A 23,859-nucleotide genomic window follows, 5' to 3' on the forward strand; every position below is an offset into this window, starting at 1 on the left:
AAGGGTAACTGGTACCACTATACTCTCGTCAATAATATTGCTTTTGAGAAAACTTAACTAGTGTCTCAAATTATTTCAGATAATACATTATGTTTTCTGAGGAGAATAATTTACATATAACTACTAATTTAGCAGTACGATATTATCGATGATCTTTGCAATGACAAAGAAAATAAAAACTCAGTGTTAAAGTGACTCAAGTTAAGTTCCATAATCAACTATAACTGTTAGTCAAATAAAATGAACACTACAAATATTCAGGCGCCATTATTAATTCGTGAGAAATGAAGTTAACAAAAAAAAAAAAGAAAAGAAAAAGAAAAAGAAAAACAGCAATGTAATTTTCTTTCATAATATTTCTCAACATGCCTTTTTTCTGAGCTGTGAAGTTTTTCTGGAAGAGAATATTTTTAGATAAGGAAGTCAATTGATTGATGCATTTATTATGAGGATAAGGCAGTCCCATCTGGCCTACGCAGAATTATTGGTTATGAACATTTAGAATAGGAATTTGTTGATTAGTTCACATGATATATAGTACTCTCATCAGATCTTCTAAATGATATCATTTAACTACAATTATCAAAAAGATATATTAGTTCTTGTTATTTTAACCAGAACTTGAGAACTGTAAAGAAAACTATTAGATATATCATGACAAAACTTGTATTGAACTTGTGTAGATTAATTACTTATTATTTTGTTATGGTTCATTTGATGATGGATTTATATCCCCTCTCTTCAAGGATATATATTACTGCATGCTGTTGTAAGTTATTGTTTTGGAGTAAACAGTTCGAAATTTACGTCGACGGTCGACTTGTTCAGCTGAAAGGGAGAAGCTACTGTTGTTCTTCCCATAAGAAGGGTTAGAAACAAAGTTTTTGGGATTTAGCGGGGGAAAGGAATCAAATGAGGGCCCTCTCCACCTTAGCAAGAGAAATGTGGGTCAATCATATGTGAAGGTTAGATATTCCTTGTGTACCACGTCATCGACGGGCTGAGCCAATAGAAGACAAAGAGGATTATTAGTAATTATTAATTAGAACAAGGAAACAAAAAAAAAAACAAAAAAAACAAAAAAAGGAAAAAAGTAAAGTCCCATGTATACAGTGGAATTAGTACCTATTGCATGAGTAGCTCCAAAGTATACAATGAAAGTAACTAATACTTCTACAAATGATCCGGATTCTTTAAAGAAGTCCTTGCATAGACGCAATCGTCATCTCTGGATATTTATTTCTTCCTGATGAGTTGCAACCACATATGTGATCCTAATTGTGCTTCCCACTTTCAATATGGTGAATTCCCCACATTGATACCTTTTTTCTCTTTTTCTTTTTCCTTTTCTTTTGTTTTTTCTCCTCGCCCCTCTCCCTTCCCCAACCCACCATGTATGTACTTTATCTTTTATCTTCTCTTTTTTGATAATTATGGCCACTACTATCTCCAAGCTTCTCAATCGACACGATAATGTTTGGAGAATTTAGATCCAATCAAAAACCACAATTAGCCCAAACGATTAAGCTTATATTGATTTGAACACAATAATCTATATCAATTCCTTTGAATCTCAACTATTATTTTATGTGAAACTAATCATAAGTGAATTTCTGATGCATAGATAGTGATACGTACAAACAACCGACATATTAGTGACACGTAAGTTTGTAGCAGATATTTTCAAGAAATATCAACTGCATGCTCAATTAAATTCCACAACCCTAGACAAGATATACATGTTGCGTAATTTAAATGGATCGCACATTAATCTTCTCTTTTTTCCCCACTGAAATGTTATTAAATCATTAGAATTAGAAATAGAAGATTTGATTTAGAAATCTAATGAAATTTAAGACAGGCAACGAAACCAAGTAATTTTTGTTACCGACAGAGCAAATAGAAAAGGATAGTTAGGTGATTTTACTTTTAGAAAATCAAATAAACACGCTCATGTTTCAACTATACTTCCCGAGAACAAATTAAATATGCGATCCATTAATGTCAACATCGAACTAAAAATCCTAGAAAAAAGTGAAGCTGAAGAACCGTCCGAACTTACGAAGGGAATACAATTAATCAAAATATGACAAGCGTGTAACAATGACTCAATAGCTCTTCACTGTAAAGGGCCTACCTTTTACAGTTGAAAAGTTGTAGCCTTGAATATAGATGCCCTCGTTGATGGCTCCATTAATTCTCGACTCTAATCTTACTTTCGGATACCTTCCATTGTGGAAAAGTCGCTTATGAATCCCAACACAATTAAGCATCCACTTAACAACGACTTTTAATCATCTAATTAATTAGGCCTCTATTTTGGTGCACTCATTCTTTTTTATTATTATTATTATTTTTTTTACACAAGTACGTACTGCACTTAAAATGTGCGTACGTGCATGGGAGAAAACAAGGTTAGGTACTTAATTAATTCTTCTAAGGTGAGTTTGCCATGAATTTCTACCTGTAACTTCGTATTGTACAGAGCAATTAATTACATATATAGTTTCTTTGTTACTGCAGGAATACGTACAGCTCCGTAGTATGACAATTTTCGGTCGGTGTACTAGGATAATAAATTTGGTTCAGTAGTTGCATGGTACCTATCTTTAAAAGTCTCTCTCTGTGTATTAAGTACTTGTATTGCCCATGCCCGATTCTATGCACAACATGGAAATTACATGCGTACGTATTCAATTGCATCATTGAACGGTCGATACAATTCGTAGAGACGATGATAAGTAAAACAGAGCGATATCTACGAATAAATTGATTAACATGTATTGAACTGAGAGAACAAGTCGTACATATTACATATTCGAATCTTAAAGTGGCGTGAACGGTGTTGATGCAATCGTTATTGTGGCTTAGGAAAGAAATCGATCATAGACGATCGAGCCCGAACGTTACGTATGGGCGCGAAGTACAAGAAACGAAGTGTGTCCATAAAAACAGTGAGCGGTTGAGGAGCCGACACGTAGCCCACCAGATCCCACTGATTGATTCCGGAGCTTCGTGGGTCCCTCCCGGCCCTTTTTCACTACGGAGAACTTGGGCCATTTGCAGGGGCCCCCTCGGACTTTTTGCTCAGACACCGTGGTCCACCCTCCCGCAACGTGTCGTTCTCTGTGGCCCCTTACGTCGTCCTCCCACACGGTACACCGGAAACGCAGGCCATTAGTCGTCCGACGCGTGTAAGATCGTGTGTATTGGGGTCTTGGAGTGCCCGGTCGCATCGGTGTTTGGTGCGTCGGCGTTTGTAGGGGATGGGGAGAGCGCTCCCGCGCCCGCCTCAGCGAGAGCGGAAAAGGCGACGGGGGCGGGGAGGAGGTGGGGCCGGGGAGGATTCGGTGGGAGCGGGGCCCACCGGGGGGTGGTCGTGTCGGGGTGGGCCCGGGGGCGTCACCATCCGCACGTGTGGGGCCCACGTGGATGCGCAAAGGTCAAAGCGTCGGCCAATCAGAGGAGAGCGCAGCGGGTGAAGGCAACTTGGAGCCCCCGTCGCTGTCGGCACGGAAGCGGCGGGCCCCACAGGCCCCGCCTCCTCCCAACCCCCCCTCTGCCCGTTCTGCCCGTTAAAAGTTAATTAATTACTCAAAAAATTTATTTCGTTTCTTTTCTTTGGAGACGATACTATTCATATAATTTCAAAATAAATAAATTATATATCTGACAAATGTAACAAATAAGATTTCTTTATTAACCATATTGATGTGACCGATAAAATAATATATCTATAAAATAGATAAAATATATAGCATACAACCAAAAGAATGTATCAATTATTTATATATAATTCAGAGTCCGAATGCTATATTATCGGTAATATAAATGTATTATTTATATTATTATTGAAAGTATTTGAAAATTAAATTTTATAATTTTTCGACATTATTTACTTATCAAACAAATAATCTAAAAATAAATGGTTAAAAATAAAAATTTTATAAAAGATAATGATAAAATTTTTAATTTAAANGAATTTTAACTGTTAAAATTATCAACTACACTACACAAACACTTAAATTGTCACACTTCATTAGTTTTAGATTGTTTAAAAAATATTTTAAAAAAAATGATAAATCTCATTCTAGTCATAGAGACTAAAAACAATAGTTGCACTTTCGCTATCTTATAGGTTCTTAACATTTTGATCGCTAGCCAAATAATGTCAAAAAATTATGAAATATAGTTTTCAAATACTTTCAATAGTATAGATCCAATTTAATGGAACCGATCGTTGATTAAAAGCCGCATCATTAAAACAGCTTGGTAGCACAGAGACCTCTGTGCTACCGATAGTACGTATAGCAGCCTAGCTCTATATAATTTTTAACTATTTTATAATGATGGAGAAAATAATGTAATATGTAATATATTAAAATAAAAATATATAAAATGTAATTGAACTATAAACTATTTTGAATCTATTATTTTATCTTCTAAAAATTTAATTTTATAATTCAACCTTTAGATTTCAATCACTCAATAATATTTTCACTTCAAAATTTAAATTAACTTTTTATTTTAATTAATTTAGTTATAAAAATTGCGTAAAGTATATGGACTAAACTTGTAAAGGTAAATAGTGCATTAAAATTTTAAAATTAAAGTATTATTGATTCAAATTAAATAAATTGAAAGATTGGATATCAAAAATTAAAATTATAAAAAATTGGATAGTTTATACAAAATATTTGATAGTTTAAATAAGTTTGGTACATTTTTACCCATATTAAAAATGGCAGCAACTCTATGGCTTTGCAAGGACTTTGCACAGTATGAAAACTAACATTAGTGTGACGTGCATTTTCTTTTTTCTTTTTTCGTTTAATTGAACACATTACACGATTTAGTAGTTACAAATCTTCTTTTAAGTGAAATGTACAAATTAGTTTGAGCTTTTACCAAGTAAAGAGACACTGAACACAATTAGTTTGTTACAAATCTTAATCATTTCGGGAGGGGTCTAAAATTCAGATAAAGAGTAGGGGTGGCAATCTAATTCGCTATTCGCGAGTTGGTTTGCGTTCAGCTCGAAATCGAATCGCTTGTTTAGTAAATAAGCCGAACACAAGCTGAATTTTTCATCTTGTTTAATAAATGAGCCGAACACGAGCTGGGATCAGCTCATTTGTGTTCGGCTCGATAACAGATTGAATATATATTTTATATTTATATAATTTATTTAATATATATATATATATATATATATATATATATATATATATATATATATATATATATATATTTTTTTATTTTGATTTTTAGTAAAAAAATATAAAGTCCAGCTCAATTATAAAAAGATTTATTATATATAAAATTTCAACTATTTAGATCAAATTTAATGAGTAAGATTTTATAAATTTATATATCCAATCTAATTCATTTAGGTATCATTTGGTTCGGGGATATGTAAAAGTGGCTATTCCAGGGATAGATATAAATTGAGATATAAGCGGGGATTAGATCAATTTTGTGTTTGGATGAAAATTTGGTTATTCTTGGAAATAAAACAATAGTGTTTGGTTAGATAAGATGGAATAAGAAGGATAGTGAGTTTTATAAATAAAAAGTAATGATTTATCCTCTTTATATTTGAATTTAAATTTTTAAATTTATATTTTTAAATTTAGAATTTTAACTTTGAAAGTTTAAAATTTGAAATTTTAAAATCTCAATTTTAAATTCAAATTTTAAATTTTAAATTTCAAACTTTAAATTTAGATCAAATTAAATTTGAAAATATAAATATCAAATTTTAAATTTCAAAAATTTAAAATGTCAAATTTAAAATTTGAAATTTAAAATTATAAACTTTAATTTGAGATTATAAATTATAAATTTTAAATTTTAAATTTAAATTTTAATTTTTAAAATTTTAAAATAAGAATAAGGATGGAACAATTAATAAAAATAATTTATTATAATAAATTTATAATTTTTTTTTAAAATTCTACTTAAACTTAAATTTAACAAAAAAAATTATTATAATATTTAAATATAATTTAGTATAAATTTTATTATAATATTTAAATATAAATAATATGTATAAATATAGTACAATTAATAATTTTATAATAAAAATAATGTATTATAATTTATAACATAGTATATTTATATACTTTAGTTTTAATTCAATTTATAATTTTAATTAAGTTTGAAATTAAGTATTGGAATAGCACTATTCTACCAAAATGGTGGAATAGCAAATCTCTTGCTATTCCGGGATAATCGGGAATAGCAAGGTTTGACCGGGATAAAATATCTCGACCAAATTTCATCCCGTTTGGCAGAATAGCAGGGATAATTTTCGTTATCCCCGCTTATACCCCCAACCAAACGGGGCCTTAATTTATTGTTTATTGGCCAGCTCGTGTTCGGCTCGTTTAACACAAGCTGAATTTTTCGACTCAATACTTTAATGAGGCAGTTCGTGTTCGGCTAGTTGGCATCCTAATAAAGAGGCACTGACTTAAGGGGAAAAAAAAAAAATCCCAAATCCTTGATACGAGAGGAATAACTACTTGGAATAGAATGGGGGCAGGGGAATATGGAGTATGTTTATTCCTGCTGATGGTGATGAGATGACTCTTGTTGGTAATGTGTGTTTTTAAGTACAAATAATTTATCCCACGGAGTTACAGGTGATTCCTATCAATTTTGTGAGAGCAATGATGAGATGAACCTTAAACTTTAATAAGGTTCCATATTGTGACCTTTGCTGTTTAGAAGTGGAGAGGGACTCCATCACGTGAGGGGCCATAGAGCGCACGTGATGTCCTTTTCCTAAGGGGAAGGATTTTTTCGTGCGACTTTTTATTATATTTTTTTAAACAAATGGATATATATAGCACAAGAAAGCGCATCAAAAATTAGTATTGCTCTATCCTTTATGATCTTATGATGTTTACAATTAGTCAACTAGAAACAAAACTTCACTGTTTGATTTTGTCCATCATTACGTGCCATCATTTAAAGATAGTATTATTACAAATAAACATATTTATTTTATTCTAAAATCTATATATCGATCACATGTTAATCGATAACATGCAGAATATCTTATCATTTTAATGGTATCTCTAATTTATCATTAGGATAGAATCCTCCGTGGCAGGACATGGGATAAGAAGGAGCTAGGTTGAGTGTTCCAAATGCAATTGATCAAAGGGCTAGGCAGATCAAGAAGGGGAACAATCTTAATTCAATTCCTGCGAGAAAATTTTCACTGCAAATTTGTACACTAAAGTCTATTAGAGCTAGCAAAGCGTCAAAAAGAGAAAAAAAAAAAAAAGAGTTAGAACTACGACCAATTTTAGTCGGATCAAATATTTTAAGTCTATTAATTTCTCTGTTTATCGATCGCTCTCTTTCTGCAACAGACACCAAAATGAATGGAAGAAGATCCCTAATGAATTACACATCTAACGCTGAATGTGATTTTTTAACTAAAATTGCACTTGAAAACTAAAGATATTTAAAAGCTAGTGTTAAAGAAAATCTTCTAACTAGTCTATAAATGCATGTGCATGCATTTACTTTAATTAAACGAAAGCGAACTTAATTAGTAGGGCCCTCAACGAATAGGGGGGGACGTAAGTAGACGCTTTATGATGACCACCTCAATTGGATTCTAGTCATGTTTACGGTCTATAAACAAATAATGATCTGAAAATTTTTATTAGAAAGAAAAAAAATAAATTACTGAATTAATCGTTTCTTAGTCTATTAGGAAACAAAACATTGTTAATTAGCATAGTGTTGGTGAATATTAATTTGTCGTCCTCGTGGCTTCGAAGGTCTAAATTAGTTAGAAAGCCTTAACTGCATAATTACACCTCAGGAAATTTATTGTAAATTAAGATCAATTAGTTCATGATACTTCTCCTCCACTTCAAATTAAAGATCACGAAGCAAATTAAAGTTTCTTTTTCTAAAAAAATTCAAGATCCAATAATACAATATTTCTTCCTTTCGGATATTATTCAAATATATTTTTATTTTATTTATTTGGATGGTAATTTTTGATTGGTGATAGTACTCACTTTAAACTACATGTCCCCCCACACAAACGACAAAACGTACGATCATTAATTAATTACAATAAGGACAAGAACCGCTTTGCAAACGTTATCGATCTTATGACTGTGATGGACCTGAAAGTCTGAAACTACAGGTTTTTTTTTTTTTTTTTTTTTTTTTTTTTTTTTTTTGGAGAGAGAGAGAGAGAGAGAGAAAGAAATAGCAAGCTATTCATTTTAATTTTATTTTTTATAATAAATTTAACTACAAATATAAAATAATTAAATATTAAATTTAAGACCTCAGATATTATGCTTAGTAGAGTTGGTTAAAACTACATTAACATTGATCACTCGTGTAGTACAAAGAGAAAAAAATTTAATTTTTATACACGTAATGTGGGCCCTTAATTTTTAAAGAGTTTTTTACTTGTTTCCTTTGTTCTCATTTATGTATCCGCATAATGTACTAACCAACTATCTTTTATATATGTTTTTATTGATTTGGCTAACTCCCTTATCGTTTGAATGATTGATATATGTCGGGATGGAATTCAATTTAGCTTCATTTTTCGTCGCTTATCTTGATTATTTTCGATAATTATATTATGAATTTTAAAACAAATGCATGGATAATTTGCTTCATGTTTTATATTGAATGAGTAATTAACATCACAACTTGCTCATTATCTTATATCAAAATATGTTGGCCAAATAATTTTTCTATCGGATTATATTGCTACGATGAGTAGGTACTAAGCAATTATGAATTTTGGGTCATTTTGTTTGGTTGGTTTTTGTTTTTTTTAATCAAATTATTTTAATATTAGTTGACTAATTGGTGAATGATAATGATATCACCCACTACTATTCATTTGGAGTGTACAGTAGCACGCCAAAGAGTGTACCAAGAGGAGTCTATTATTATGAACATAATAATAATAATAATGGGAAAAAAGAGTTAGTCACATTCTAAGGGTGTCACATTAATAGACGTTAAGGAATTGAATTTACATATAAAATTGACTTGCTAGTCTAATTAGCTTGGCTTTAACATTAGAAGACACAGAGTTGATAAAACTATGTAGACCATTTTAAATTAATACTGCTACTGATATCGATATACTCGCTATAGTATAAGAAACACTTCAGATATATGTCCTCTTGCTTCAATTGTTCTGCATTAGGTAAATGTAGGTATAGTAAATTTTTTAGAGAGAAAAATGCCTGAAGCAGGCAATTTTAGTCAGGGACGAAGCCAGAATTCAATCACGAGAGGAGGCAAAATATGTATAAATAAAAATTTTAGTAAATAGATAAGATTCTAACTACTCAAATTTTTAATAAAAAAATTTAGTAATTAGATAATCAATGTTAAAAATATTAAATTTATTTCATTATTTGCACTCCCTTAACTTCTAATTATTTTATTTACATTATTCTAATCAAATAGTTTAAGAATTTTACTAAATCTAATAGTAATTTAGTTAGAATTTATTTTTTTAATTTTTGTTAAATAAAATAATAAAAATCAATGATTAATATCTAATAGAATTATTAAATTTAGCATAATATTTTATTTAGTTAAATAAATTAGCTTATCAAAAATAATTAGAAAGGTAAAAATGTATAAATAAAAATTTTAAAGTTGAAAGAACTTATTTTAAAATATACTATAATTAAGAGGTTCTTAGCGTATTTTCACCTATGAAACATATAAGAAAAGAGAGCTCTATACTAGTACTAAAATTTTTTTATAAACCGACCGTTCCTAGAGCAAGTGGCAAAAGACTTAGTGGTTGGTACTCGAGACCCAAGTTCGAATCCTAGTTGATTCACGTTTCCAGCTAAATTTATTTCTAAATGAAATAAACAAAGCGGGTAGCGTGCTACCTATCTCTCTCAAAAAAAAAAAAGAAGATAGGCTCTATATTTTAAAAATTAATTAAAAATTTATAAGCTATCAAAGGACTATAAAGTAAAGGGTGCCATGGCCCCGTTGGGTCTATTAATAGTTCGCATAAGCATTTTTATAAGACTCAAAAATATCTTGCAACCGAAAAAACGGAAGAACTACGACTTGCATTGAAAGAGTGATTGGTGTATAAGATTTGACATATCATTAGCCGCCAATACTTTATATTTAAGCATTTTCATTGTAGGTCAGAACAAGCTTCTAATATTAATAAACTAGCTATAGTTAAGTCCTTACATATAATATCCTAACTTCTTTTCAGATAGCGTAATTTAAAATCAGACGTAAGTGCGTGATATTTGGAGCAGTTATGGGAGGATCCAACATGTTTTAAACTAGTTAGTAAATTCATCCTTTAGGATCCGAATGAAATAATTTGAATTAAATTTTGGTGGAATTTGAATCAAAAACTGGATTATAAAATTACCATGTCCCTCAATAACTCAATTATACGTAGTTCCCTACACTTGCACTCAACAAGCAATCGAGAGAGCTTTATGTCAAAGCATTAGGCAACACGAAATAACGAGCCACTTTAGTTGAGAGTTGAGACTCCTCTTGAACTTATTGTAATGGGTACCCCAAAATGTTCCTCACAAGCTACCTAAACAAACCAAGTACTTGGAACTTTTTGGACTAAAAATCAGCGTCGCAATCACACTAACTCGCTAGTGGGGAAACGTCATTTGCTACGTCATTATAGATGTTGCCATTTTTTCTTTACTTATTTATTTGCGGTGCCAACCTTCCATGGAGCGTAATCGCCACGTTATCTCCATCAGAGAGATATTTTTCTTCCCCAGGTCGTACAAAATGTCTAACTTGTGCCTAGTATTTTTTTTTTTAAATTTAATTTAAACTTTCGAATACTAATCATTAAATCTTCAGTCAAATAGTTTAGATATAATTACTATGTGGTTCAATAAAGACCAATTTACATAAAAAATTCATAAATGTAGAGCTTTTGTAAAATTGAATCATCTTTTTTTATTTTTCAGATTCGGATCGAATTTTTATCAAACTGACCGAAATACTTTTTTCCCTCTCTCTCTCTCTCTCTCTCATTTTCTCTCGTTCTTTTTTTTTTTTCCCTCTCCAAAGAGAGAGGCGGAAGCGGAGGCGGCCCACCACACAGCATGGAAGTGGGTTTGATGGTTGAAAAGTTTGCTGCGGTGAAAGTGGAGGGGGAGGTAGGTGGCAAGGGGCCACGAAGACGATGGAGGAGGTTCGAAGAGAAAAAAAAAAAAAAAAAATCACGGTGCAACCTTGATGGGGTTGGAGGCAAGGAGGGCCGAGGGTGAGTGGGTGCGGGTGCAGGCGAAAGCGCATGGGTGGAGGTGAGGAGGGGCATCCTAAAGGGCGGTATCGAGCGCAGTTTTGGTGGGGTCGGAGGCGAAGAGGGCGGGCCATGTGCGAATGCGGGCGAGGGCACGGTTGACAAAGACAAGGCGAGACGCCTTCGCCTCCGCCTCTCTTTTCGGAGAGGAAAAAAAAAGATGGCCCAGTTTTGCAAAAGCTTAAAACTTGTAAATTTTTTATGCAAAATAGCCTTCAATAAAAAAATTATACTATATATATATAAAATAAGGCTAGAATACTATTTAATAGCACGGAGTCATTGGTACTATTAAGTTTTTGGTCCTTGGATGAAACAATGTGCGATTAGGATGATAGTGATCCTCTAGAATTAAGTGAATGGTTAGTTGAATAGTATAATCCAACGGGTGAAAATGGTCAAAGAAATAGATCTAACGGTGAAAATTTATGAATACAAAAGAGTCAATACTCATAAGAGTACAGTAACGGAACTCTCTTTCTCTCTCTCTCTCTCTATATATATATATCCATGTACGCTTTTGCTAGAACTTTCACTTGCGTACTTAATCCAATCTAGATGTTTTAATTCCTTGTAATTTTTTCTTTACTTTTTTCCTTTTTTTGAGAGTAAGATAGCTTGTTTACTTGCTTCACTGAAAATGTGAATCAATTAGGATTCGAGATTAAAACCTAGAATACTAACCACCAAAACCTTTTACCACTTGTCCTAGAATAATCGGTATTACTTGTTAGATTTCAATAGTCTAATTTTGTCCATAAACTCGGAATGTTGCGCACAGGTTTGGGTGCAAATTTTGGGTCAATTTGAGGCAATATATTTGTTGAATATGTATGCTGAATCAGAATCGGAATGCATAAATTTTAAGAATCCAATTTTATCTAAAATTTTCGATTGAAATAGTGGAAGGTTGGATTTTGTCTGGTTCGCTAAGATCAATAGTTTAGATGCCAAATGGACGGGCTTATAGAACTATTTAGTACTAAAATGTTCCGTAAAGAAACTTAATTTGAAGTTTCTCTTATACACAGTAGGAGGTTGAAACTAACGAGATTCTGAATCCTAAATGTCAAAGGCTAAAATTAAAAACATTGGTCCTGCTAATTAAATAATATTTGTCTTTTAAATGTCATTAGCTTTGGGATCCTTGGCAGGTTCTTTGGACTAGAATTGAAAAGTGGTGATAAACAGCAAGTAAAAGAAGTAGAAAACGATCGATGCGGCGATGGATGCGTTCGTGAGCTTGTTTGATAATGCTACTAACGATCTTTTGAGAACGATGTTTATTGCTATTATTTTATGTATCCAGGTACATTGGATTGAGTAATCGTGTCTACGTTCCAAGGATTCTGAGAATTTGTTTCATGTCCGTGCATAGTCAAACGCATGCTAACTTTTCTTTTACTTGGTACTCTAGCTTTTTTCTTAGGCTTAGTTTGGTATTGAAATTTATTATTTGACGTTAGCAGATAAAATAAAGTTGGGATAAAAGTATATAGGTTCTGCGTTCTCCAATGAAGCCGCAAAAAAATAACATGATCGATTCATCGTAATATACGGAATATAATATTATGTACGAAAACAAACAGAGTATTTTTCGATCATACTATCTCACTGCACATAGCGTAATCTCACTGCAATCTCAAACGAAGCCTTAATAGAAATGAGAGTACGAAATAAATCATGCTACGCTTTTGGACCCTATTTGCCTTGGGGTCTTATAAATGAAAAATTGAGGCTGGAAAGTTGACTACTAAATCGTAAGAAAGATGTAACAATAGGCAAATCCAACTCGATCAAATTAGTTGGATAACTAAACTTAAGTTGGAACCAATTTAACATGATCCAATTGAGCGTAACTTGACCCGCAAAGAATCCGCAAATAGATACTTGACTAGAACTTCATTCAATGCAAAGGCTCATGCAACTAGGCCTCGTGAAATCCTATTTAACCTTTGCTTAAAGGCCCCTGTAGTGCCGTTTGGCCCATTTAGGAGTCTAAGTATCGCCCCAAATGGGCCTTTTGCAACAGACCATCAAGTTCGTTTCACTTCCCACTACTACAACCACAGGGTGGGCATTTATTACTCGGATTAGTCCATCCTCTCTCTCTCTCTCTCTCTCTCTCTCTTATATCTCCGGAGGAGTAGCCATGGACGGTGGCGGCGGCGTTGCGTGGACCGACGAGGTAGAGGATCTCGTGGACCGCGGCGACGTCGATGGCGCCATATCCGTCCTCGAAGCTGTGGTCGCGAGGCTCGAGGCCGAGGAGGTGCCCTCCTCCTCCTCCGCAACACCGCCGCCGCCGCCGCCGCTGCCGTGTCCCGGCGACCTCGGCCTCGCCGCCGCCCTCGGCGACCTCGCCGAGCTCCACGCCTCCCGCGGCTTCTCCCTCAAGGCCGACGAGCTCCGCTCCCGCGCCCTCGCCCTCCGCGCCCGCGCCGATCGGACCCCTTCCCCCAATCTAGGGTTAGTTCCCCACCGACGTCTCGATCTGCCTCTCGGGATTAGGGTTATGGTTTGGGATATTGCGTGCTTGATTCGGTTTTTGTCGTGGATGAAGGGGCTCTGACCCGGCGGAGGAGAAGAAGACTCCGGCGAAAGAGGACGTTAGGGTTTCGGAAGAGACTAAGAAAAACCAGGAAGAGGAACAGGACGATGAGGATGGTATCTTTCTCGACACATTACGCACATTTGAACGATTTTTTGATTGAATAAAGGTTTTCTGGTTGAGAATGAGCAGATTGGGAGGCCATTGTGGATCGCGGAGCGATAGAGGACTCCTTGAAGCTGGAAACTGATGCTGCTTCTTCAAAAAGCACTGTCGTGGAAGAGCCGGTGGTGTCTGCGACTCCCAAGAGAAGGGGAAGGGGTTCGTTTCTTTACGACAAGAGTGTGTTATATAGTGATCATCATGGTGAGCATACGACTCTGGAGGACAAAGCAGAGGCCAAGGACAAGCCAGAGGCTCACGAATATCAGGATGCCGATAAAGCTTCCGGAAATAGAAGCGGTGAGTTTCAGGTTTTGGCTTTTGTTCTTCATTTCTTTAATTCATCGTGAATTATAAAGATTGCGGCTTTCATCATTGCAGTGAGATTTGGGACTAGCCATGTTCTTGTTGTGTACGATTTTCCACCTAGTACTCGCACAACAGAGTTAGAAAAGATCTTCGAAGACTTTAGGGATCGTGGAGTGGCCATTCGATGGGTTAATGATACTGTGGCACTTGCAGTGTTTCGAACACCATCAGTCGGTGAGTTTACTTATCTTGGTTCTCTGCTTAGACTATCAAAAAAGACTTTTATTTTTAGGTCCATGCAATTTCTGATGCCTGGTTCAGAATTTGATACTAATTTTAAATTTTGATAACCGCCGTAAAATTATAAAGGCTGAAAGGATGGTTTTCTCGTAGGGAAAAGCTAGAAGGATCATCAAAAAACTTCTAGTAGCAAATATTTTGATGGATGACATGCTAATGGAAACACATTTCGTCATGGAATTCGACAAGGTTTAAGTAAATCTTGGGTCTAGGTCGGGATGTTCCAAAGGTTTCAACAAATGTTAAGAATATATGAGATGTGCATAATTAATTGACCAAAGAAGTATGTGGTGGACATTCGTGTAACAACATGAAGAATAAAGGAGTAGAGTAGTTAAGGGAGAAGCAGTAAAAAAATGGCAACTTTACAAAATATAGGAGAGATAAGCGGCATTAGCGAGTGGAGGAAGGGCGACTGGGGAGCTCGGAGAAGATGAAGAAGAGTCGAGGAGGTAGGAGAAGGTCCGAGGGCGGAAAAGAGGGAACTTGCGGATTGAAGCTCCAGAAAATCGGAGCGGATGCAAAAGGCGGACCCACGACCCACCTTCCGCGGAGCGGACTAGAGGAGCGACCTGGGATCCACTACCGAACCGCAACAATACTTAACGGGTCAAAGCTGCAGTCTTTCGGATCGGGGACAAATGGCAGACCCAATACCCGCAGGGTAGAGGGTCTAGAGGAGGAGGCGCCAACTAACCCATATCCATTCACTAGAGTGCCAAGCCCAAACTGCGGCCCACATTACATCGTTGAGCCGACTGGCCCGAGGCCCACCGACTACTTTCAATTAGAATTTGCTTTCCTTCATTTCAAAAAATGAAAACCACTCGCGCACCCCCTCCGCCGCCGAGCAGCGGGAAAAAAAGAAAGATACCGCCGCCACCTCCGTTGCCGCCGCCGCCCCCCTCCACCGCTGCTCGGCGGGGCCCGAAAGAAAACCCCCCGTCTGTTCGAAAAAGAAATGTACCTCCGCCACTGCCTCCGCCGCCCCTCGCTCTGCCGGCGAGCAGCGGCGGCAGCAAGAGAAAAAGAGACGTAAAATAGATAAAGATCGTACCTCAGCACCCGCCGCCTCCGCCGCCGCCGCCGCCGCCCCTACTATCGGGATCGCAACGACGGCGGAGCAGCGGGACCCTACGTCGATCCTCTACCTCCGCCGCCCCTACTCTGCTGGCGAGCAGGAGTGGTAGAAAGAGGAAAACACCTCCGCCGGCGAGCAGCGGGGGCGGGCGGAGGTACGATCTTTATCTTTCTTACGTCTCTTTTCCTCTTTCTGCCGCCACCCCTCGGCAGCGGAGGGGTTTTCCTCTTTCTGCTGCCGCTACCCCCAGCGGAGTGGGGGCGGCGTAGAGGATCGACGTAGGGTCCCGCTGCAGAAAGAGGAAAAGAGACGTAAGAAAGATAAAGATTGTACCTCCGCCCGCTCTCGCTGCTCACCGGCGGAGGGGTTTTCCTCTTTCTGCCTCCGCTGCTCGCCGGCGAAGTGGGGGCGGCGGAGGTAGAGGATCGACGTAGGGTCCCGCTGCTCCGTCGTCGTTGCGATCCCCATAGTAGGGGCGGCGGCGGTGGCGGAGGAGGCGGCAGAGGCGGCGGGTGCTGAGGTACGATCTTTATCTTTCTTACGTCTCTTTTTCTCTTGCTGCCGCCGCTGCTCGCCGGCGGAGCGGGGGGCGGCGGCTGGGGCGGTGGAGGCAGAGGTGGCGGCGGCGGAGGTACATTTCTTTTTCGAACAGACGGGGGGGTTTTTCTTTCGGGCCCCGCCGAGCAGCGGTGGAGGGAGAGGGCGGCGGAGGTACCTTTCTATTTTTCCTGCTGCTTGGCGGTGGAGGGGGTGCACGAGTGGTTTTCATTTTTTGAAATGAAGGAAAGCGAATTCTAATTGAAAGTAGTCGGCGGGCTTTATAAGGGACTGGCCCGGAGCCCCGGGCCCTCGGGCCAGTCGGCTCAACGGTGTAATGTGGGCCGCGGTTTGGGCTTGGCAGGTCCAAGGCACTCTAGTGAATGGATGCGGGTTAGCGGGCGCCTCCTCCTCTAGACCCCCTACCCTGCGAGTATTAGGTCCGCCATTTGTCCCCGATCCGAAAGACTGCAGCTTCGACCCATTAAGTATTGTTGCGGTTCGGTAGTGGATCCCGGGTCGCTCCTCTAGTCCGCTCTGCGGAAGGCGGGTCGTGGGTCCGCCTTTTGCATCCGCTCCGATTTTCTGGAGCTTCGATCCGCAAGTTCCCTCTTTTCTGCCCTCAAGGCGGACCTTCTTCTACCTCCTCGACTCTTCATCTTCTCCGAGCTTCCCAGATGCCCTAGCCCGTCGTCCTGCTGGAGTCCCGTCCAAGCACTCTCTCTCGCCGAACCTTTCCACCGAGCTCGCCCTTCTCCACTCGCTGATGCCGCTTATCTCTCCTATATTTTGTAAAGTTGCCATTTTTTTACTGCTTCTCCTTTAACTACTCTACTCCTTTATTCTTCAGGTTGTTACAATTCGGTAGGCATCGATTAACTTCATTTAATTTTAACGGAAATATGACTATCTTATTCATTTCTTTTCAAATTTGGCTCTGAAGTGTAAGCAGTCCATTTGAGTTAATAGCAATGTCTCCACAATCTATCTCCGTAGAATTTACATCAGTATTTGTGAAGTACTGACTAGACTGAAGAAAAGGCCAAGCCACTGGACTGGAGAAGTGGACAATACCTTGATTTATAAAATTTTCTTGATAAGGTCAAAATACATTGGCAACATTGCAATTTATATGCATATGTATACACATATATGCATGCATATATACTTTAGTACATGTATGCACACACATATGGGTGCACATATATTCGAGGATTCAAGTACTGCATCTACACACAAATTTATAACTATGCTTGTACATATGGAAGCTTTATTCTTCCAATTGAATTGTAGAATTGGGTGCATATGCATCCAGCTAGCGCATACGCGGTATCTTGATGGCTTTGTATATTGTTGGTGCCTTTTGAAAAGTTGACACCTTTACTCTGTGACTGCTGTATTCTCTCTCGTCTTTGAAATGTGTTATAATGGGCAAACTTGCTGCTATGTTTTATCAGCTAGCTTCATCTTTGACATTTTGTTAGAACTCTATTTTCTTTCCTCTGTTCTCCATTCAATATTTAGGTTGACACTTCTATATGAACATGTTAAATCTCTTGATATATAATGTTGCAAAAAAAATGTTTCATGCCACTACAATGTGACTAAATATATTTCATTTTTACGAGATTGGTTTGTCAATATCTTTTCGTGTTTACTATTTAGTTTAATATTTCCTTTTTTTTGTTGTGTATTGAATGCGGCGACTATTGCCTTTCTAGCATATGAGGCTCTAAACAGTGTGTCGTCCCGATACAAATTACGCTTACTAGATGAGGACGATGATCTTTTCCCTAAGCTTGACATCAAAGGTCCTTTCTTCCCTTTCTTCTCTTTAATTTCGTTGTTTTCTCCTATCATGCATCTCCTGCAATTTAATCCTTATGTTTTTTGGTGCATCCAACATAGAAATTTTCATGCGTATATTTTGATCATTCCCTTGTTTAGTTTGTTTTTTTTTCTTTCCTTCTTCTTCTTCTAAAGATGAGTTGTTGCAGATCTGGAACCACCTTATCCAAGACCAAAGACGTCAGCAAGAACTGCCCAGAGATTGATAGCCCAAGTGATGGGAATAAGACCTACCTCAAATTTTGGCTCTGCTGAACTGAAGAAGCAGGAGGAAGCGCGAAAGAACCGAATAGTTGCTCGGCAAACAATGCGTGACGAAGCCTGGGGCTCAGACAAATCTTAGCATATTATGTGCACCGACCTTTTTATCATCTCCCTTTGATTGGTTGTTCTCATCACATTTGTTTGTGTGAGTGGTTTGAAGAACATGTTCTTGTGCATCACATGCTGGCTGTGCTTTCAGCTTTCGAGGGTGTTTTATCTCCCCCCCTCTTCTTTCCTCTGTGAATAATATCATTGAGTGTGTCATGTGAATAGAACATTACAATACTGTTCATTGTAAACATTTGTAAAGCAGTGGGAAACTAATTTGAAGAAGTTATCGTTATTTTTTTTGTTGAAGATATATGCTATGCCTTATGTGCATTCATGTAATTAGGTCTTCTGGATGGTACAATCCTGCTCTCTGCTTTACAGAATTGCCAAAAGTAGATATATGCACCTCTGCTTCTTGTCTTGTGTGTGATTGGTTTTGTGATTTTGTATCGGAGCATGAGTTGTGGACCAACTTATATCTCATGACGCAGATTAAACTACTTAGAAGGCTGCATTAGTTGGTCACAGTGATCTAATCGGTAGGGCAGGACTATACCACATTTTCAGTATTTTATCATGGTTAAAGCCAACAGTTGGAATATCCTTCATTGGCTTGGTCATGAAGCATCTGCAGATTCTTGACAGATGTTTTGCTTGGAATAGTGTGATTCGTTGTTTTTCTCTTGTCTACAACTCTGATTTTTAGGTGATATAACACCTTTCATGCTTTGCAGAGCACCAGTTGAACTTTTATGTGCTTGTACAGCTTGATGTAGAAGTAAAATCAGTGAATGGCTGAATGTCTTTTCTGGTTCGCGACTTGCGATGAGATCAGCGAATGGCTGAATGTCTTTTCGGGTTTGCGACTTGAGATGACCCTTCTGCGTCTGAATTCTCAATTCAGCCTCCGGCGCGTAACTTGTTTGATGTTTGAATGGTATGTCATTAGCTGCAGGGTATTTTGATTGCTGATATTTCTTTTCACAAAAAGATTTGATTGTTGTCTGATTATGTTGAAATGTCTTGGGTAGTTGGTAAAACCTATGGGTGGCGATTTTTGACACCCTTCTGGAGACTGACACCCTGATGAACCCAACTGAACTGCAACGACAACAACTGTTGGCTTTTCAACTTTTTTAGATTGGCCGAGTATCTTAATTCCTCCTCCAAACTTTGCTGCAGTATGTCAGTGTTTTCTATGCTATCTTATCTTTCTAATGAATTCTCGTAAATTCAGATTCATATGCACGAGGGTAACAACATCGGAGATGATTTTACATATATCAAGTGTGGAAGGGTTTGCACATAATATTCAAAGTTTCAAATCATTATTATGCAAAAAACTGTGATTTATTGCTCTTTAAACTAAGGATTGAGGGCTACTTTCGGTAAAGCTTGAAATGATCGAGACGGCCCTTCAGTCGGGAGGAAAAAAGGATGAGTTTGATTAAGCAGACTGATTCCTAACTGCCGGCGTCAGAACTTGGTCCTTTCCTATTCAATTTTGCTCATGTCATTTTATGTAACTCCACGGCATCTAAAACTTTTTTTTTTTTTTTGTGATCTAGAAGTTTGATGATGTATATTGCAAATAAACAGTTGATCAAATAAGGCGTGTGTTTTTGACAATCTCTTCCGCAGTTTTTTGACACTGGCAGTAGCTGTGAAGGCCTTATCTGAACGTTTCTAGAAATTGAATTATATTCTTGCATTTAATAATACCTGGTTGGAAAGCCATCAGAGTCGAAGGTCACTTTTAACCGATTATTACATTCGTTATGAAGATTCATATAAGAAATTTTTTTTAAAAAAAAATGATATATGAAAAAAAATAAATGACTTGGTTCTGCGAGAAGGGTCGAGAATCTGCATCCTTGAAAATAATTTTGGAACGTAAGGTTAAACATTGACCGACTGTCCCTAAAGTAAGTGGCAAAGGAGTTGGTGATTGGTATCCGAGACCCCAAGTTCGAATTCTAGTTGATTCACATTTCCAGCTAAGTTTATTTCTAAATAAAATAAACGAAACGGGTAGCGTGCTATATATCTATCTCTCTCTCTCAAAAACAAAAGGGTTAAGCATTGCAATCAGGTTGTCCAAAACAGTACGCATAATTTCTGATCTCTCAAAATAGAAACTAAAATTCTTGCTTTCATGAAAATTTTGCTATTTGATTGATTCATTATTATGTAATTTTCCTTTTACCCTCTCGGGTATATATATGAAATTGCAATCAATACATTCTTGCTAGTTTCATTGTGAGATTTATTGAGCTATTACAACAGCACATCTTCTATTGCCTTAAAGCTTGTGGAAGATGTTTTCCCGAAAAGCTTTCGGTGTGAGAGTTACACATAATTAGTTTCTGGATTCAAAAAAGAAGTTAGAACTTTTATTTCTATCGAAAATACTTTTCGAGCAGTTCTACTCAAATAGTATTCACTCATTCAAAAGTTGTTAGCCTGTAAACTGCAACATTGGAAGTATTAGTTGGCGTTAACTTGTCGATTAAAAACACAGTAAGTCTCTACAATAAGAACTAGAGTTCAATTAAAAGAAAAAAAAATAATGGTATCTACTGATGTAGTCACAGAACACAACATCTGAAATCTTTGGAAACAAATCAATCAACAAATTGAATCATTTTTGTCATATTTACATGCCAAGTTATCAAGCAACATCAGTGCATAGATGTTAGCTAAAATCTCAAAAAAAGAAAAGAAAAAAAAAACAATTAAAATCAGCTGTCCAAACAGAAAATTAGTAAGATGCACGCGTCTTGTATGACAATGGAGACAACACTCATATTTTATACGAAATTCACATAAATGCTATCGATAGTCCATATCTACTATTTTGTTTAAAATTTGTCATGCATGCACTACTTAATTATTATACCTTTACTCATGAGCTAGAATAGTAATGCTTGAAGTGCCCTAAGCAAGGGGATTCCCTCCAAACCCTAGCATGCAACTTAACAATCTCCCTCGCCTTCTCCTTGGTCTTCAACCCACAGCTCACCTGGCTTAGCACCAGAAACATCTTAGAAACCACTCCCACCTGCAACATCTCATCCGCCACGGCCTTCGTCGCCGAATACTTGGCCAACGAATGCAACACCCTCACCGCCATCTCGCTCGCCACCTCCGAAACCCTAAGTATCTTCTTCGACACCACCGCCATCCCTGCCGCGTGGTCCGCCAGCGCCGCCCTCCCCTCCGCGCAGCCGCACAGCTGATCCAATGCCATCAGCGCCATCTCGCAAACCCTCTTCTCCGTTTCATCCAAAAGTAACTCGATCATGGCCGGCACAGCTCCGGCTTCGACGGCCGTAACCTTATTCCTTCGATCCGACGTACAAATCATCGCAAGGATTTGAAGCGCGGCCTTCACGGCGGGGTACGAGACGCGGTCCTCTACAACGTCGACGACCTCTTCGATCAGTTGCTTGCTCGTGTTGATCTTTTGGGTCGGAGTCATTACAGAGAGTAAGGACTTGAGAATTTGTACGGCGTGAGCTCGCGATCGATAGTTTGATCGCGACATGATAGCCGCTAACGTGTCGATGAATCCCGCATTCTTTTGGATAACCGTGGCACGGCTTTGTTCGGAGATTTGGAGAGAGTGTAGAATCAAAAGTGCTTCGTCACAAGCTCTTGTGGAGGGCTCCAACCTTTCCCATAACTCTTCTCCTCCTCCTCCTTCTTGTTGTTCTCTTATTAAGTAGTTGGTAGCATTCATAATCACGGATACTAAGAAATCTACTGCACCAGCAGCTTCAACACACCTTTTGTTGCGATCACTCTCTGCAACTATAGATTTAAGCTTGCGAAAAGTACTTATTTGGGAGTGAGGGAGCTTGGCTTCCTCGAGAAGCCGCACAACCTGGGCTCGGTTGACCGGTTGGCGGGGGGTGGGGAACCGCTCGATGCCTGACGAGGCGTTGGCGGCGCACCATGATTGGGTAAGCCTGCGGAGAGTGTGGTTCGGTGTGAGCTCGAGGTCGACCGGGCACAACGGTTGCTTGGTGACCGGACACACGTCGTGCTTCTCGCTGAATATCCACCGCTCGATGCTCTCGCGATCGTAGGTGATCCCCGTCGAAAGCGTTACTGGGTCTCTCATGATTTGTAGTGATATTGGACAGAGGAAATATGGTGGAACTTCTACTTCGGCCATTAATGGTATTTATTAGTAATTACTATCTAGTTATTATATATATCTTGATAAAACTAGTTTGAAGAGATGAATAGAACTCGATAAAACTTTTGAGAAAAAGTTGAAACCAATTAAGATGATCAAGAAGTAGGGTTTATTATCCAAGGAGACCCAGGAAGAGTTTGATCTACAAACTCTTGGATTCGAAGATATAAAAAACGCTTATGGCCCTATATGCATATTCTAGTGGTCAATAATGTTTGATGCTCTTGGTTGAGGAAAAAAAGTTGTGGAATAGAGATGAGAAGATAAAGAAGCTGGTGGAAGTTGGAGGAGTAATAAGCTTTTTCATGGAGAGGGGATATGGTGGGAGAAGTGAATGGAGAGAATCAAACATGAAAAAGTCTACGTTGATCATGTACATGTCCTTCTTGGCAAGGAAACAAATATTGCTATTAATTAGCAATAATTATTTCATGCACCCGGTGCACCGTGCACTACACACCGTACTCCTAAACATTTATTACTATATTAAAATTGAAAAATGTTAAATATACCAACTTTTATGCACTAATTTCTTATAAATCAAACAATGCTATTAGAATTTATAGAATAAACTTTAGCAAAAAATATAAAGTAATTAAACTTCGAATTTAAAATTTCATGTACTACATTCATCAAGTATTTTTATCACGTATCCGTATTCTTTCAATCTCAAATATTGTATGTGGTCTATGGGATGCGCGTATGGATGGGAGCACTTTGTGGGCACTAATTTTTTGTATGTTTTTGTAATAAATATATGGATCTGGAAATGCTCAAACGTTGACAAATTTACCCAGTCGTACTTCTGGGCGGGCACATTATAAGGTGGGTGGTAAGCCATGAAAATTAGTTCTCTCTTTTTTGACTTTCCCCCCGGTGAGAAAATTAGCAAGAAAACTTTGACCGTGCGTTGAATTGTCGTCGATAAATTTCGACAAATTAGTTTATATATAGCTGGGAATTATTTCCTAACATGTTCTTAACTTAGTGGACCTGGGTACTACCATACGTAGTTGAAACATATGGGGTGGCTTTGAATGATATGATTTTGGTGTGCTTGCTTAGTTTAATTCTATGTGGCGGCACCAAACCGAACCACACAATCACCTCTTAAATATGTTTTGAATCAATGGAATCTTGTTTTATGGAATAAATGATATAAATGCAACTCTTTTAAGTGAACATTGAAATTGGATCGTTAAACTTTAAATTTTGTT

General features: G+C 37.5%; 2 protein-coding genes across 3 annotated transcripts; one reads left to right on the forward strand and one right to left on the reverse strand.

Moving 5' to 3' along the window:
• On the forward strand, positions 13,417 to 18,748 carry LOC109723470 (coiled-coil domain-containing protein R3HCC1L). Of its 2 annotated transcripts, XM_020251844.1 has the most exons (6): positions 13,422 to 13,804; positions 13,899 to 14,002; positions 14,079 to 14,348; positions 14,430 to 14,591; positions 17,997 to 18,086; positions 18,273 to 18,748. In XM_020251844.1, exons 1-6 carry the CDS (start codon positions 13,488 to 13,490, stop codon positions 18,464 to 18,466), a joined length of 1,137 nt encoding a protein of 378 aa, XP_020107433.1. In that variant the 5' UTR covers positions 13,422 to 13,487; the 3' UTR covers positions 18,467 to 18,748. The 2 variants fall into 2 exon arrangements, with proteins under 2 accessions (XP_020107434.1, XP_020107433.1); XM_020251845.1 differs by lacking the exon at positions 17,997 to 18,086 and having other exon boundaries at positions 13,417 to 13,804.
• Positions 21,049 to 23,000, reverse strand: LOC109723471 (E3 ubiquitin-protein ligase PUB22-like). The gene has a single exon (XM_020251846.1). The coding sequence runs from the start codon at positions 22,616 to 22,618 to the stop codon at positions 21,344 to 21,346; it is 1,275 nt and encodes a 424-aa protein (XP_020107435.1). The 5' UTR covers positions 22,619 to 23,000; the 3' UTR covers positions 21,049 to 21,343.

Source organism: Ananas comosus, linkage group 17, assembly GCF_001540865.1.
Source record: "Ananas comosus cultivar F153 linkage group 17, ASM154086v1, whole genome shotgun sequence".
In the NCBI taxonomy this organism is placed as follows: Eukaryota; Viridiplantae; Streptophyta; class Magnoliopsida; order Poales; family Bromeliaceae; genus Ananas; species Ananas comosus.